Here is a 17047-nt window from a genome sequence, read left to right on the forward strand (position 1 = left end):
ATGTCATTCTGCCTTCCCAGACATGTTCTGGAGGCCCTCCCTGACTGTGGTGATGTCATTCTGCCTTCCCAGACATGTTCTGGTGGCCCTCCCTGACTGTGGTGATGTCATTCTGCCTTCCCAGACATGTTCTGGAGGCCCTCCCTGACTGTGGTGATGTCATTCTGCCTTCCCAGACATGTTCTGGAGGCCCTCCCTGACTGTGGTGATGTCATTCTGCCTTCCCAGACATGTTCTGGAGGCCCTCCCTGCTTGTGGTGATTTCATTCTGCCTTCCCAGACGTGTTCTGGAGGCCCTCCCTGACTGTGGTGATTTCTTTCTGCCTTCCCAGACATGTTCTGGAGGCCCTCCCTGACTGTGGTGATTTCATTCTGCCTTCCCAGACGTGTTCTGGAGGCCCTCCCTGACTGTGGTGATTTCTTTCTGCCTTCCCAGACATGTTCTGGAGGCCCTCCCTGACTGTGGTGATTTCATTCTGCCTTCCCAGACGTGTTCTGGAGGCCCTCCCTGACTGTGGTGATTTCTTTCTGCCTTCCCAGACATGTTCTGGAGGCCCTCCCTGACTGTGGTGATTTCATTCTGCCTTCCCAGACATGTTCTGGAGGCCCTCCCTGACTGTGGTGATGTCATTCTGCCTTCCCAGACGTGTTCTGGAGGCCCTCCCTGACTGTGGTGATGTCATTCTGCCTTCCCAGACGTGTTCTGGAGGCCCTCCCTGACTGTGGTGATGTCATTCTGCCTTCCCAGACGTGTTCTGGAGGCCCTCCCTGACTGTGGTGATGTCATTCTGCCTTCCCAGACGTGTTCTGGAGGCCCTCCCTGACTGTGGTGATGTCATTCTGCCTTCCCAGACGTGTTCTGGAGGCCCTCCCTGACTGTGGTGATGTCATTCTGCCTTCCCAGACGTGTTCTGGAGGCCCTCCCTGACTGTGGTGATTTCATTCTGCCTTCCCAGACATGTTCTGGAGGCCCTCCCCTGAATGTGGTGTATTCATTCTGCCTTCCCAGACATGTTCTGGAGGCCCTCCCTGACTGTGGTGATGTCATTCTGCCTTCCCAGACATGTTCTGGAGGCCCTCCCTGACTGTGGTGATGTCATTCTGCCTTCCCAGACATGTTCTGGAGGCCCTCCCTGACTGTGGTGATGTCATTCTGCCTTCCCAGACGTGTTCTGGAGGCCCTCCCTGACTGTGGTGATGTCATTCTGCCTTCCCAGACGTGTTCTGGAGGCCCTCCCTGACTGTGGTGATGTCATTCTGCCTTCCCAGACGTGTTCTGGAGGCCCTCCCTGACTGTGTTGAATTCATTCTGCCTTCCCAGACATGTTCTGGAGGCCCTCCCTGAATGTGGTGTATTCATTCTGCCTTCCCAGACGTGTTCTGGAGGCCCTCCCTGAATGTGGTGTATTCATTCTGCCTTCCCAGACGTGTTCTGGAGGCCCTCCCTGAATGTGGTGTATTCATTCTGCCTTCCCAGACATGTTCTGGAGGCCCTCCCTGACTGTGGTGATGTCATTCTGCCTTCCCAGACATGTTCTGGAGGCCCTCCCTGACTGTGGTGTATTCATTCTGCCTTCCCAGACGTGTTCTGGAGGCCCTCCCTGAATGTGGTGATGTCATTCTGCCTTCCCAGACATGTTCTGGAGGCCCTCCTGACTGTGGTGTATTCATTCTGCCTTCCCAGACGTGTTCTGGAGGCCCTCCCTGAATGTGGTGTATTCATTCTGCCTTCCCAGACATGTTCTGGAGGCCCTCCCTGACTGTGGTGATGTCATTCTGCCTTCCCAGACATGTTCTGGAGGCCCTCCCTGACTGTGGTGATGTCATTCTGCCTTCCCAGACATGTTCTGGAGGCCCTCCCTGACTGTGGTGATGTCATTCTGCCTTCCCAGACATGTTCTGGAGGCCCTCCCTGACTGTGGTGATGTCATTCTGCCTTCCCAGACATGTTCTGGAGGCCCTCCCTGACTGTGGTGATGTCATTCTGCCTTCCCAGACATGTTCTGGAGGCCCTCCCTGACTGTGGTGATGTCATTCTGCCTTCCCAGACATGTTCTGGAGGCCCTCCCTGTGGTGATGTCATTCTGCCTTCCCAGACATGTTCTGGAGGCCCTCCCTGACTGTGGTGATGTCATTCTGCCTTCCCAGACGTGTTCTGGAGGCCCTCCCTGACTGTGGTGATGTCATTCTGCCTTCCCAGACGTGTTCTGGAGGCCCTCCCCTGACTGTGGTGATGTCATTCTGCCTTCCCAGACATGTTCTGGAGGCCCTCCCTGACTGTGGTGATGTCATTCTGCCTTCCCAGACGTGTTCTGGAGGCCCTCCCTGACTGTGGTGATGTCATTCTGCCTTCCCAGACATGTTCTGGAAGCCCTCCCTGACTGTGTTGAATTCATTCTGCCTTCCCAGACATGTTCTGGAGGCCCTCCCTCCCTGTGGTGATGTCATTCTGCCTTCCCAGACATGTTCTGGAGGCCCTCCCTGACTGTGTTGAATTCATTCCACATAGAGGAACCGTTTCTGGGGAGTGTATCCTGTGTGGTCTTCAACACATCCACATCCTTCTGTATGAACAGCTTGTTTTAATGTCTGGTACATCTTCTGTCAGGTCGTCCAGCCGTTTGTTGGTCGACTCCATGGTCCTTTGTATGAAGCTTTTGAAGTTATTTTCCTGCTGAAAATAGAATTTCCTCATGGAATACTTTCTGCTTCTGCAAGAGTTCACCTACCTGCCCAGCAGAGATGTGATCCTCATCTTGCATGACAGTACTAATAGTAGGACGAGCCCACTATTCACTCCGTGAAATGAGAGAAGCTGGCAGTAGAAAACCCGGGATAAGTATAAATGCGGCCCTAGCATCAAGGGCTAACCGGTTAGCGTGCTTGGTGTCCAGCAGTAGTAGATCAGGTTGCCTAGCTTGATAGCTAGCAGCTAGGCTAGCTGCTTCGCCAATGTAGTACCACCTAGTTTAAGCAAAAGATCCCGGAACATATATCAGCGTTAACTCTAACTGCGTCCCAGGATCCAGATATGAATAGGAAAACTATTGTAAACTTTTATTATCTAAGTAAGTAGTTTATTGTTAAAGTAAAACAAATCGAGTCTCCAGTCTTGTACTGCACGTGATGATGCACAGTTTCCTCTAGGATTTTGCCTAGAGGAAACCCTGCATATATGTAGCATGTGTGTGGCTAAGGTGGTTTCACTACATTCAGTATATATACTATAGCATGTGTGTGGCTGAGGTTTCAGTACATTCAGTATATATACTGTAGCATGTGTGTGGCTGAGGTTTCAGTACATTCAGTATATATACTGTAGCATGTGTGTGACTGAGGTGTCACTACATTCAGTATATATACTGTAGCATGTGTGTGACTGAGGTGTCACTACATTCAGTGTATATACTGTAGCATGTGTGTGACTGAGGTGTCACTACATACAGTATATATACTGTAGCATGTGTGTGGCTGAGGTTTCACTACATTCAGTGTATATACTGTAGCATGTGTGTGGCTGAGGTTTCACTACATTCAGCATATATACTGTAGCATGTGTGTGGCTGAGGTTTCAGTACATTCAGTATATATACTGTAGCATGTGTGTGACAGGTGTTTTCAGTACATTCAGTGTATATACTGTAGCATGTGTGTGACTGAGGTGGTTTCAGTACATTCAGTATATATACTGTAGCATGTGTGTGGCTGAGGTTTCAGTACATTCAGTATATATACTGTAGCATGTGTGTGGCTGAGGTTTCAGTACATTCAGTATATATACTGTAGCATGTGTGTGGCTGAGGTTTCAGTACATTCAGTATATATACTGTAGCATGTGTGTGGCTGAGGTTTCACTACATTCAGTATATATACTGTAGCATGTGTGTGGCTGAGGTTTCAGTACATTCAGTATATATACTGTAGCATGTGTGTGACTGAGGTGTCACTACATTCAGTATATATACTGTAGCATGTGTGTGACAGGTGGTTTCAGTACATTCAGTATATATACTGTAGCATGTGTGTGGCTGAGGTTTCACTACATTCAGTATATATACTGTAGCATGTGTGTGGCTGAGGTGGTTTCAGTACATTCAGTATATATACTGTAGCATGTGTGTGGCTGAGGTTTCACTACATTCAGTATATATACTGTAGCATGTGTGTGACTGAGGTTTCAGTACATTCAGTATATATACTGTAGCATGTGTGTGGCTGAGGTTTCAGTACATTCAGTATATATACTGTAGCATGTGTGTGACGGAGGTGGTTTCAGTACATTCAGTGTATATACTTTAGCATGTGTGTGACTGAGGTGGTTTCAGTACATTCAGTATATATACTGTAGCATGTGTGTGGCTGAGGTTTCACTACATTCAGTATATATACTGTAGCATGTGTGTGGCTGAGGTTTCAGTACATTCAGTATATATACTGTAGCATGTGTGTGACTGAGGTGTCACTACATTCAGTATATATACTGTAGCATGTGTGTGGCTGAGGTGTCACTACATTCAGTATATATACTGTAGCATGTGTGTGACTGAGGTGTCACTACATTCAGTATATATACTGTAGCATGTGTGTGACTGAGGTGTCACTACATTCAGTATATATACTGTAGCATGTGTGTGACAGGTGGTTTCAGTACATTCAGTATATATACTGTAGCATGTGTGTGGCTGAGGTTTCACTACATTCAGTATATATACTGTAGCATGTGTGTGGCTGAGGTGGTTTCAGTACATTCAGTGTATATACTGTAGCATGTGTGTGGCTGAGGTTTCACTACATTCAGTATATATACTGTAGCATGTGTGTGACTGAGGTTTCAGTACATTCAGTATATATACTGTAGCATGTGTGTGGCTGAGGTTTCAGTACATTCAGTATATATACTGTAGCATGTGTGTGACGGAGGTGGTTTCAGTACATTCAGTGTATATACTGTAGCATGTGTGTGACTGAGGTGGTTTCAGTACATTCAGTATATATACTGTAGCATGTGTGTGACTGAGGTTTCAGTACATTCAGTATATATACTGTAGCATGTGTGTGACTGAGGTTTCAGTACATTCAGTATATATACTGTAGCATGTGTGTGACTGAGGTGTCACTACATTCAGTATATATACTGTAGCATGTGTGTGGCTGAGGTGTCACTACATTCAGTATATATACTGTAGCATGTGTGTGACTGAGGTGTCACTACATTCAGTATATATACTGTAGCATGTGTGTGACTGAGGTGTCACTACATTCAGTATATATACTGTAGCATGTGTGTGACTGAGGTGTCACTACATTCAGTGTATATACTGTAGCATGTGTGTGACTGAGGTGTCACTACATACAGTATATATACTGTAGCATGTGTGTGGCTGAGGTTTCACTACATTCAGCATATATACTGTAGCATGTGTGTGGCTGAGGTTTCAGTACATTCAGTATATATACTGTAGCATGTGTGTGACAGGTGTTTTCAGTACATTCAGTGTATATACTGTAGCATGTGTGTGACTGAGGTGGTTTCAGTACATTCAGTATATATACTGTAGCATGTGTGTGACAGGTGTTTTCAGTATGAATTACGGTAATTGGTTTGTTAAAGGATTATCAGGCTCTTTCTGATGAGATCTCGGGACCTGAACGACCTCTCGTCTCCTTGTGTATGTTCTCCTCTCAGGAGTGGAATGACTACAAGCTGCGCTGGAGACCGTCTGACTACGACAACGTCACGTCCATCAGAGTCCCGTCGGAACTCATCTGGGTCCCAGACATCGTCCTCTACAACAAGTGAGTGACAGCGAAACGGTTGTTTGTCTGAAATGGTCGTCATTAAAACGTAAAAGCGTTCAGGAGACTCCACTTCCAGTCCTGTTTCAACGGTTAAATGTCGCCATCTACTGGGTTCCTCAATCATAATCTTAACATCATAAATGGTTTACATTTTAGACATTTAACAGATGCTCTTATCCAGAGTGAATTACCGGCACAATTAGGGTTAAGTGCCTTGCTCAAGGGCACATCAACAGATTTTTCAACTAGTTGGCTCATGGATTCTCACCAACAACCTTTCAGTTACTGGCCCAATGCTCTACACCGCTGGGCTACCGTTTTCTCAAAAGTAATTTCCCGCTACAATGAACTGACATCTGTGATCCCGTCTCCATGTTATGGAGCATGACACCACTAAGGATTTCATAGATGACAGGAGTCAATGTACCTGTTTCTGTTAGAGTGTTAATGATTTAACAGCAGCTGTAGGCCCAATCTTCATAAACAGCCATCCCATCCCCAGTAATACACTGCCATGTTATCCTGATGTATCATTATACTGCCATGTTATCCTGATGTATCATTATACTGCCATGTCATCCTCCTCCTAGCCCTCCCCAGTAATATACTGCCATGTTATCCTGATCCTAGCCCTCCCCAGTAATATACTGCCATGTTAACCTGATCCTAGCCCTCCCCAGTAATATACTGCCATGTCATCCTGATCCTAGCCCTCCCCAGTAATATACTGCCATGTTATCCTGATCCTAGCCCTCCCCAGTAATATACTGCCATGTTATCCTGATCCTAGCCCTCCCCAGTAATATACTGCCATGTCATCCTGATCCTAGCCCTCCCCAGTAATATACTGCCATGTTATCCTGATCCTAGCCCTCCCCAGTAATATACTGCCATGTCATCCTGATCCTAGCCCTCCCCAGTAATATACTGCCATGTTATCCTCCTCCTAGCCCTCCCCAGTAATATACTGCCATGTTATCCTGATCCTAGCCATCCCCAGTAATATACTGCCATGTTATCCTCCTCCTAGCCCTTTCCAGTAATATACTGCCATGTTATCCTGATCCTAGCCATCCCCAGTAATATACTGCCATGTTATCCTAACAATAGCCATCCCCAGTGATACACTGCCATGTTATCCTCCTCCTAGCCATCCCCAGTAATATACTGCCATGTTATCCTGATAGATGTATAATTATACTGCCATGTCATCCTGATCCTAGCCCTCCCCAGTAATATACTGCCATGTTATCCTGATAGACTTATCATTATACTGCCATGTTATCCTCCTCCTAGCCCTTTCCAGTAATATACTGCCATGTTATCCTCCTCCTAGCCATCCCCAGTAATATACTGCCATGTTATCCTGATAGATGTATAATTATACTGCCATGTCATCCTGATCCTAGCCCTTTCCAGTAATATACTGCCATGTTATCCTGATCCTAGCCCTCCCCAGTAATATACTGCCATGTTATCCTGATCCTAGCCCTCCCCAGTAATATACTGCCATGTTATCCTGATCCTAGCCCTCCCCAGTAATATACTGCCATGTTATCCTGATAGACTTATCATTATACTGCCATGTCATCCTGATCCTAGCACTCCCCAGTAATATACTGCCATGTTATCCTGATCCTAGCCATCCCCAGTAATATACTGCCATGTTATCCTGATAGACTTATCATTATACTGCCATGTCATCCTGATCCTAGCCCTCCCCAGTAATATACTGCCATGTTATCCTGATCCTAGCCCTCCCCAGTAATATACTGCCATGTTTTCCTGATCCTAGCCATCCCCAGTAATATACTGCCATGTTATCCTGATAGACTTATCATTATACTGCCATGTTATCCTCCTCCTAGCCCTCCCCAGTAATATACTGCCATGTTATCCTCCTCCTAGCCCTCCCCAGTAATATACTGCCATGTTATCCTGATCCTAGCCATCCCCAGTAATATACTGCCATGTTATCCTCCTCCTAGCCCTTTCCAGTAATATACTGCCATGTTATCCTGATCCTAGCCATCCCCAGTAATATACTGCCATGTTATCCTAACAATAGCCATCCCCAGTGATACACTGCCATGTTATCCTCCTCCTAGCCATCCCCAGTAATATACTGCCATGTTATCCTGATAGATGTATAATTATACTGCCATGTCATCCTGATCCTAGCCCTCCCCAGTAATATACTGCCATGTTATCCTGATAGACTTATCATTATACTGCCATGTTATCCTCCTCCTAGCCCTTTCCAGTAATATACTGCCATGTTATCCTGATAGATGTATAATTATACTGCCATGTCATCCTGATCCTAGCCATCCCCAGTAATATACTGCCATGTTAACCTGATCCTAGCCATCCCCAGTAATATACTGCCATGTTATCCTGATAGACTTATCATTATACTGCCATGTCATCCTGATCCTAGCCCTCCCCAGTAATATACTGCCATGTTATCCTGATCCTAGCCCTCCCCAGTAATATACTGCCATGTTATCCTGATCCTAGCCATCCCCAGTAATATACTGCCATGTTATCCTGATCCTAGCCATCCCCAGTAATATACTGCCATGTTATCCTGATAGACTTATTATTATACTGCCATGTTATCCTCCTCCTAGCCTTCTCCAGTAATATACTGCCATGTTATCCTCCTCCAAGCCCTCTCCAGTAATATACTGCCATGTCTTCCTGATCATAGCCATCCCCAGTAATATACTGCCATGTCATCCTGATCCTAGCCATCCCCAGTAATATACTGCCATGTTATCCTCCTCCTAGCCCTTTCCAGTAATATACTACCATGTTATCCTGATCCTAGCCCTTTCCAGTAATATACTGCCATGTTATCCTCCTCCTAGCCCTCCCCAGTAATATACTGCCATGTTATCCTGATCCTCGCCATCCCCAGTAATATACTACCATGTTATCCTGATCCTAGCCATCCCCAGTAATATACTGCCATGTTATCCTGATCCTAGCCTTCTCCAGTAATATACTGCCATGTTATCCTCCTCCTAGCCTTCTCCAGTAATATACTGCCATGTTATCCTCCTCCTAGCCCTTTCCAGTAATATACTACCATGTTATCCTGATCCTCGCCATCCCCAGTAATATACTGCCATGTTATCCTCCTCCTAGCCCTCCCCAGTAATATACTACCATGTCATCCTGATCCTAGCCATCCCCAGTAATATACTGCCATGTTATCCTGATCCTAGCCCTCCTAATAGTTTTCTCCTCATCGAAATTGATTCAACTTTCACGGCTGAATGTATCAGATTGAAATCCTCGTATTTAATGACTGGGTTTCACCTCATCAAGCTCTTCTGTATGATCACTATCAGTTAGTGAAATTAAAAAGGTTTGTGTCTGTGTGTGTGCGCGCATGCGTGTGAGAGATTTGAGCAAGATGTAATGATAGACTTATCGTTATATCTCTAATCTACAGCTATTATCAGTGCGTATTAAAGCCATGATCAGGGATGTGTAGCTCTTCAGAGGAGGAGATAAATTACAGACTGCAATAGAGGAGATAAGTTCTGGAGATTGTTCCTGGAGGATCATAACTCCCTACCAAAACAATGGCTCTGAGTCACGTGTGTTTTTGCGTGTAAATAAACAAGTTGTGAAGGGCTGGTAAGGTTCCTGTCATATTGAAATGTCAAATCCCAGCTAGCACATAACGTTCTGAGAACCTTATGTTTCTTAGAGCTCGGTGAGAGTGTGGTTGTCCTATGGTTATTTTACCTTCCCGACAATGTTCTGGGAATGGTGCAGGATAGGAGCTTGGCTTTGGAACATACTCAGCACGTTTAAGGAACTTAAACAAATAACATTATTTTCTTGGTATTTCATTATATTAACAGAACGTTTCCTAATTGTTCAATTTAACATTTAATTTCAATTTTGATAATATTCTAGAAACGTTCTCCAATTAGTTTGGAATGGGAGTGTTCGGGTCCTACAAGCGGGACAACTTCTGGTGAAACTGAAGGGCGCGCAATTCAAATAAATAATCATACATTTTATGGATTTTAAACATTTATGTACATATAAGTGTCTTATATCGGATGAAAGCTTAAATTCTTGTTAATCTAACTGCACTGTCCAATTTACAGTAGCTGTTACAGTGAAAACCTGCCATGCGATTGTTTGAGGACGGCACCCCACATCAAAATATTTTTCCACCATCACAGGTTTCATACATTCACTAATAACAATGAAATATTCATTTACTTTTTTGAAAATCTTCCTCTGATTTGTCATCCAAAGGGTCCCAACTATAACATGTAGTGTTGTTTTGTTAGATAACATCCTTCTTTATATCCCAAAACGTCAGTTTAGTTGGCGCCATCGATTTGAGCAATCCACTCGCTCAACTTGCAAAGAAAGGAATCCAACATCTACCCCTAAATGTTGTTTCAACAAGTCAAAATGCGTTTCTATTTACTCCTCGGGTTCCCTAAAATGTAATCAAACAATACAATTTCTTACGGAAAGAAGTATGTTCAATAGGAAACCGATTTTAGCAGGTGCGTCCTGTCGTCATGTCACACACAAAAACGAATATCCAAGACTGTGTCCTTCTGCTGAAACAGATATTTCTTATTTGTTTTTGAATTTTACAAGCCTGAAACCTTGAACATAGACTGTTGACACCCTGTGGAAGCCATAGCAATTGCATCCAGGTGAGCTCATTTTCAATATGACCGTACTCTTGCATTTCTAAGAAGATGGTCTCGCCAAAAACTTCCAGTTGGTTTTGCTTTGGATTTTCTCCTACCATTTTTATTGTGTTATATTCTCCTTCATTATTTCAACATTTCTACAAACTTCAAAGTTTTTTCCTTCCAATGGTACCAATTATATGCATATCCTGGCTTCCGGACCTGAGCTACAGGCAATTTACTTTGGGCACATCATTCAGACAGGAAGTGGAGGAAAAAAGGGTCCTAGCCCTAAGAAGTTTAAGAATGTTAAGAAATAATGTACTCCTGTGGGAATATATTTATGTCAGCATAACGTTTCATACAGGCTTCCTTATGGTTCTATTTAGATGTTCTCAAATTTTCATGAGAACGTTAAGAAAACTTTAGTAATCACATATGTAAGTGTATGCCAAAGTAACCTTCACATAACCGATAATTTCCGTTCTCAGAACGTTAATAAAACCTCTCAGGGAACCTTTCAGATAACCAGATTAAAACGTTCTCAGAACCTCCCTGGAACCTAAGTAAATCGTTCTCAGAACCTCCCTGCAACCTAAAAACAAACTTTCCCTGAACAGAGGAAATGTTCAATTCTGCTCTCAAAACATGACAAAGACTCAGTTTTATCGGTCAGAAAATGTATGGCTTCATTCCCAGAACCAATGGGAAACCAAAAATGTATGTTCCAACAACCAAATATGCTAGGTGGTAATTAACAATATTTTCAGGGAGCTAAATTAGCAAAAACTGGACTATTTACCAGATTGACAGAGTTATGTATTGCCTAACCCTGATAGTTTCAAGAATAATCTAAAAACGATTTTTATCATCGTTAGATTATTAATGTAACGTCTACAATAATTCACAATGTCTAACACTGTACTGTACAACCATATAACTTTGTATAACAGGTTGTTCCAAACAAGTATTGTAATTGGTTGAGGAGCATGCAAAAAAAAACATATATGTTTTTTTTTGCATGCTCCTCAACCAATTACAATACTTGTTTATATATATATATACACAGTTGAAGTCAGAAGTTTACATACATACACCTTATCCAAGTACATTTAAACTCAGTTTTTCACTATTCTTGACATTTAATCCTAATAAAAATGCCCTGTCTTAGGTCAGTTAGGATCACCACTTTATTTTAAGAATGTGACATGTCAGAATAATAGTAGAGAGAATTATTAGTAGAACAAAATTATTTATTTCAGTGTCTTTCATCACATTCCCAGTGGGTCAGAAGTTTACATACACGCAATTAGTATTTGGTAGCATTGCCTTTAAATTGTTTAACTTGGGTCAAATGTTTTGGGTAGCCTTACACAAGCTTCCCACAATAAGTTGGGTGAATTTTGTCCCATTCCTCCTGACAGAGCTAGTGTAACTGAGTCAGGTTTGTAGGCCTCCTTGCTTTTTCAGTTCTGTCCACAAATGTTCTCTGTGATTGAGGTCAGGGCTTTGTGATGGCCACTCCAATACCTTGACTTTGTTGTCCTTAAGCCATTTTGCCAAAACTTTGGAAGTATGCTTGGGGTCATTGTCCATTTGGAAGATCCATTTGCGACCAACTTTAACTTCTTGACTGATGTCTTGATATGTTGCTTCAATATATCCACATAATTTTCCTACCTCATGATGCCATCTATTTTGTGAAGTGCACCAGTCCCTCCTGCAGCAAAGCACCCCCACAACATGATGCTGCCACCCCCGTGCTTCACGGTGGGGATGGTTTTCTTCAGCTTGCTAGCCTCCCCCTTTTTCCTCCAAACATAACGATGGTCATTATGGCCAAACAGTTCTATTTTTGTTTCAACAGACCAGAGGATATTTCTCCAAAAAGTACGATCTTTGTCCCCATGTGCCGTTTCAAACCGTAGTCTGGCTTTTTTATGGTGGTTTTGGAGCAGTGGCTTCTTCCTTGCTGAGCAGCCTTTCAGGTTATGTTGATATAGGACTCGTTTTACTGTGGTTATAGATAATTTTGTACCTGTTTCCTCCAGCATCTTTACAAGGTCCTTTGCTGTTGTTCTAGGAATTATTTGCACTTTTCGCACCAAGGTACGTTCACCACCGCTGCGTGGTCCCATGGTGTTTATACTTGCATACTATTGTTTGTACAGATGAATGTGGTACATTCAGGCATTTGGAAATTGCTCCCATGGATGAACCAGACTTGTGTAGGTCTACAACTTTTTTTTCTGAGGTCTTGGCTGATTTATTTTGTATTTTACCATGATGTCAAGCAAAGAAGCACTGAGTTTGAAGGTCGGACTTGAAATACCTCCACAGGTACACCTCCAATTGACTCAAATTATGTCAATTAGCCCATCAGAAGCTTCTAAAGCCATGAAATCCTTATCTGGAATTTTCCAAGCTGTTTATAGTCACAGTCACCTTAGTGCAGGTAAACTTCTGACTCACTGGAATTGTGATACAGTGAAATAATCTGTCTGTAAACAATTGAAAAACAGTTGGAAAAATTACTCGTGTCATACACAAAGTAGATGTCCTAACCGACTTGCCAAAACTATAGTTTGTTTACAAGAAATCTGCGGAGTGGTTGAAAAAAACGAGTTTTAATGAAAGTGTATGGAAACTTCCGACTTCAACTGTATGGTAGGGTGCAAAAATAGGCTACTTGTTTTGTATCTTAGAAATCACTGCGCATCTCATCAGCCCACCAGTCAACTCATTAACTTGATCTCACTGTAAAAAGTGTCTAGACATTATCACCCCTTTCTTAGCATTAGGGGTTTTTAACAACGAGGCACCGATGGCAACAAAAGTTGTCGTCTGCCTCTCCGACCGTCTGCCTCCCCGACCTTTGCAGCATTCAAGTTTGAATAGCGCTCTCCCCCGGCCTATATTAACATGTCAGGACGACATACTGGCGAAACCACGCATCAGCATAATGTTTCTGGATATATAAAACGACGTGACAATAGAATAAAAGGAAATGCAGCTGGTTTCCTGTCTCTCCAGCTTCAGTTTGAAGTGTGTTAGCTGTGTAGATGGCTAACATTCACTAGAAATAGGAAAGAGCGTCACAGTGGGTGATATAAATAGTCAGTGTTATGATGACAATTTTTATTTATTTTTTACTTTTGTTTAACTAGGCAAGTCCGTTAAGAACAAATTCTTACTTTCAATGACGATTTTTAGGAACATTGGGTTAAAACCTCTTGGGGCTAGGGGGCAGAATTTTCACTTTTGGATAAATAGCGTGCCCAATTTCAACTTCCTGCTACTCATGCCAAGAATATAAGATATGCATATTATTCATATATTTGGATGGAAAACACTCTGAAGTTTCTAAATCTGTTTGAATCATGTCTGTGAGTTTAACAGCAGGCAAAATCCAGAGGACTAACTGTTCATAATTTTTTTGCCTCTCTCTGTTCCCTGACTTGTTATTGCCAAGGGATATTTCTTAGGAACCTGTTTTCAGTTCCCACCGCCTCCACTGGATGTCACCAGTCTTTGGAATTTGGTTAAGGGTATTCCTTTGTGCAATGAAGAAGTAACTCGGAACTGGGTACACTTTTGTGAGTTGCGCAAGATGTGAAAAGTGGCGCTGGTTTGTTTTCTTTCCTGTATTGAACACAGATTGCCCCGTCTACAATTTGATCGATTATTAACGTTTAAAAATACCTAAAATTGTATTACAAAAGTAGTTTGAAATATTTTGGCAAAGTTTATAGCCAACTTTTGAAATATTTTGTAGTGATGTTGCATTTTTTGCAAGCTGTTTTTTTCTGGATCAAACACACTTTATAAATGGACATTTATGGATATATATATGGACGGAATTAATCGAACAATACGACCAATTGTGATGTTTAGGGGACATATTGGAGTGCCAACAAAAGAAGCTTGTCAAAGGTAATGCATGTTTTATATTTTATTTCAGCGTTTTGTGTAGCGCCTGCAGGGTTGAAATATGCTAACTCCTTTGTTTACTCCTTTGTTTACTGCTGGTGCTATCATCAGATAATAGCTTCTTATGCTTTTGTTGAAAAGCCTTTTTACAATCTGACATGTTGGCTGGATTCACAACGAGTGTAGCTTGAATTGAGTATCTTACATGTGTGATTTAATGAAAGTTCGAATTTTATAGTATTTTATTTGAATCTGGCGCTCTGCATTTTCCCTGGCAATTGGCCAGTTGAGACATTTGCGTCCCGCCTCTCCCTAACTAGGTTTACTGCTTTGATCAGGGGCAGAACGACATATTTTTTACCTCAGCTTGGGCATTTTATCTTGCAACCTTTCGGTTACTAGTCCAACACTAACCACTAGGCTACCTGCCCGCCCAATAATGACCTTTTCTGTATATTTGGTCCAGCAGTAGGCTACACGTATAGCCTGTAGTGTATTTCTGCTTGATGAGCAAGATGATCGAGGCACTAAATTCAGCACCCACGGACAGCACTAACACTGTCAGCAGAAGCACGAGCTGTGCCTTCCCATAGCAATCTGCCAGAACAAACGGTGCCAATCGAACTAACGACCTGAGGGTTTGGCTGGTAACGATGCCAATTATCTACGGTACAATTGCAAAAAAAAAAAAAAGCTATTTTAACACGCCCTCTCGTGTACAAACCTCTGCTCTCCTCTTCCCCCTCCAGTGCAGACGGTGAGTTCGCCGTGACCCACATGACCAAGGCCCACCTGTTCTACAATGGGAAGGTGCGCTGGGTCCCCCCGGCCATCTATAAGTCCTCCTGCTCTATCGACGTTACCTTCTTCCCCTTCGACCAGCAGAACTGTAAGATGAAGTTTGGCTCTTGGACCTACGACAAGGCTAAAATCGACCTGGAACGCTTCGAGGTATGGGATTGTATCAATCAAATCAAGCAAGCAATGTTGTAAATGTGTTGTACAAGATGTGAATGACGTGGATAACGTGTGAATGCACAGTGTTTATTTGTTAAACAGATCTTGAACCAGGCTACTGTATATGTTCTTGCTAACTCCAATGCTGTCAGAAGCTAGCTTTCCATCCAACTCGCGCCAGATTTTCATGTTAATATTCTAGAATCGGCAAAAAGAAAACAATTTTCCCCACCAGTGGTGTTTCCACCAAACAGACTTGTCTGTTAAAATCCGTGCGTGATGATGTAGTGCACACACAATGTACTTTTTCCATTTAAGTTTTCCAAGTGCCAAATAAAGTTCATTGTGTTTCCATCACATTTTATACGGACAACTTTGTCAACTCTGCTCTAGCCAACAGCTTGCAGATACAGTGCGGGTAGGCTGGTATACATGATGACATTATTATGGATAAGAGCAAGAACATTTTCATTTGTCAAATGGCAGTCAAGCATCGATCAACATTATTATTGTCACCACAATAAGACATTCAATACTTATTGGAAAGGAGCATCATAGATCACCTTGCACTTTCCCCACCCTGTGAAGTTCATCAAGCTCATCACCTTGCACTTTCCCCACCTTGTGAAATTGACCATAAATTATTTCATTTGTAGTCCAATAAACTGTATAATGTAGCAAAATGTATTTTTACGTGCAATAAGTCATCACGCACACACAGCCTTTTATCCGCAACAAGTCAATTTGATAGAAATAAATCTGGTGGGGAAAATGCGCAGATTTGCATGAAAATCTGTCGCCAATTGAATGGCAACGTGGCTAGTGTCAAGCCACACAGAGAGCAGAATCACACTGACACCAGACAAGTGTGACAAAGGAACACTTGAAGCTCATCTCCATCCCCTAGAACACGACAGACCCGAACCACTATATTTATACAGTATGATATAAGTTTATAGATGCCTTGTGACGCCATATGAAGTCTTTATAGAGTGGGACGGTTGATCTCTGTCCCCTAGAACACTGTGGATCTGAACAACTACTGGGAGAGTGGAGAGTGGGCCATCATCAACGCAGTGGGAACATACAACACCAAGAAGTACGACTGCTGTCATGAGATCTACCCTGATATCACCTACTTCTTCATCATCAGACGGCTGCCTCTCTTCTACACCATCAACCTGATCATCCCCTGTCTGCTCATCTCCTGTCTCACCGTCCTGGTCTTCTATCTCCCCTCAGGTAGGTCCTAGTCTTCTATCTCCCCTCAGGTAGGTCCTAGTCTCCCCTGAGGTAGGTCCTGGTCTTCTATCTCCCCTCAGGTAGGTCCTAGTCTTCTATCTTCCCTCAGGTAGGTCCTAGTCTTCTATCTTCCCTCAGGTAGGTCCTAGTCTTCTATCTCCCCTCAGGTAGATTCCTAGTCTTCTATCTCCCCTCAGGTAGGTCCTAATCTTCTATCTCCCCTCAGGTAGGTCCTAGTCTTCTATCTCCCCTCAGGTAGGTCCTAGTCTTCTATCTCCCCTCAGGTAGGTCCTAGTCTTCTATCTCCCCTCAGGTAGGTCCTAGTCTTCTATCTCCCCTCAGGTAGGTCCTAGTCTTCTATCTCCCCTCAGGTAGGTCCTAGTCTTCTATCTCCCCTCAGGTAGATTCCTAGTCCCCCCTCAGGTAGGTCCTAGTCT

The 17047-nt window shown here is 43.3% G+C and overlaps 1 protein-coding gene across 1 annotated transcript in view; it reads left to right on the forward strand.

Annotated features, from left to right (window-relative positions):
- LOC135533394 (neuronal acetylcholine receptor subunit alpha-2-like) overlaps nt 1–16610 on the forward strand; it is a gene marked incomplete at both ends in the record, with an annotated part of 60174 nt that extends 43564 nt beyond the window's left edge. The window contains 3 exons of the mRNA XM_064960732.1: nt 5687–5796; nt 15161–15362; nt 16388–16610. Coding sequence (XP_064816804.1) covers nt 5687–5796; nt 15161–15362; nt 16388–16610 — 535 coding nt within the window. The remainder of the gene's footprint in view (nt 1–5686; nt 5797–15160; nt 15363–16387) is intronic.
- Nucleotides 16611–17047: the final 437 nt, after the last annotated feature.

This window comes from Oncorhynchus masou, unplaced genomic scaffold (assembly GCF_036934945.1).
Source record: "Oncorhynchus masou masou isolate Uvic2021 unplaced genomic scaffold, UVic_Omas_1.1 unplaced_scaffold_2355, whole genome shotgun sequence".
NCBI classification, from domain to species: Eukaryota; Metazoa; Chordata; class Actinopteri; order Salmoniformes; family Salmonidae; genus Oncorhynchus; species Oncorhynchus masou.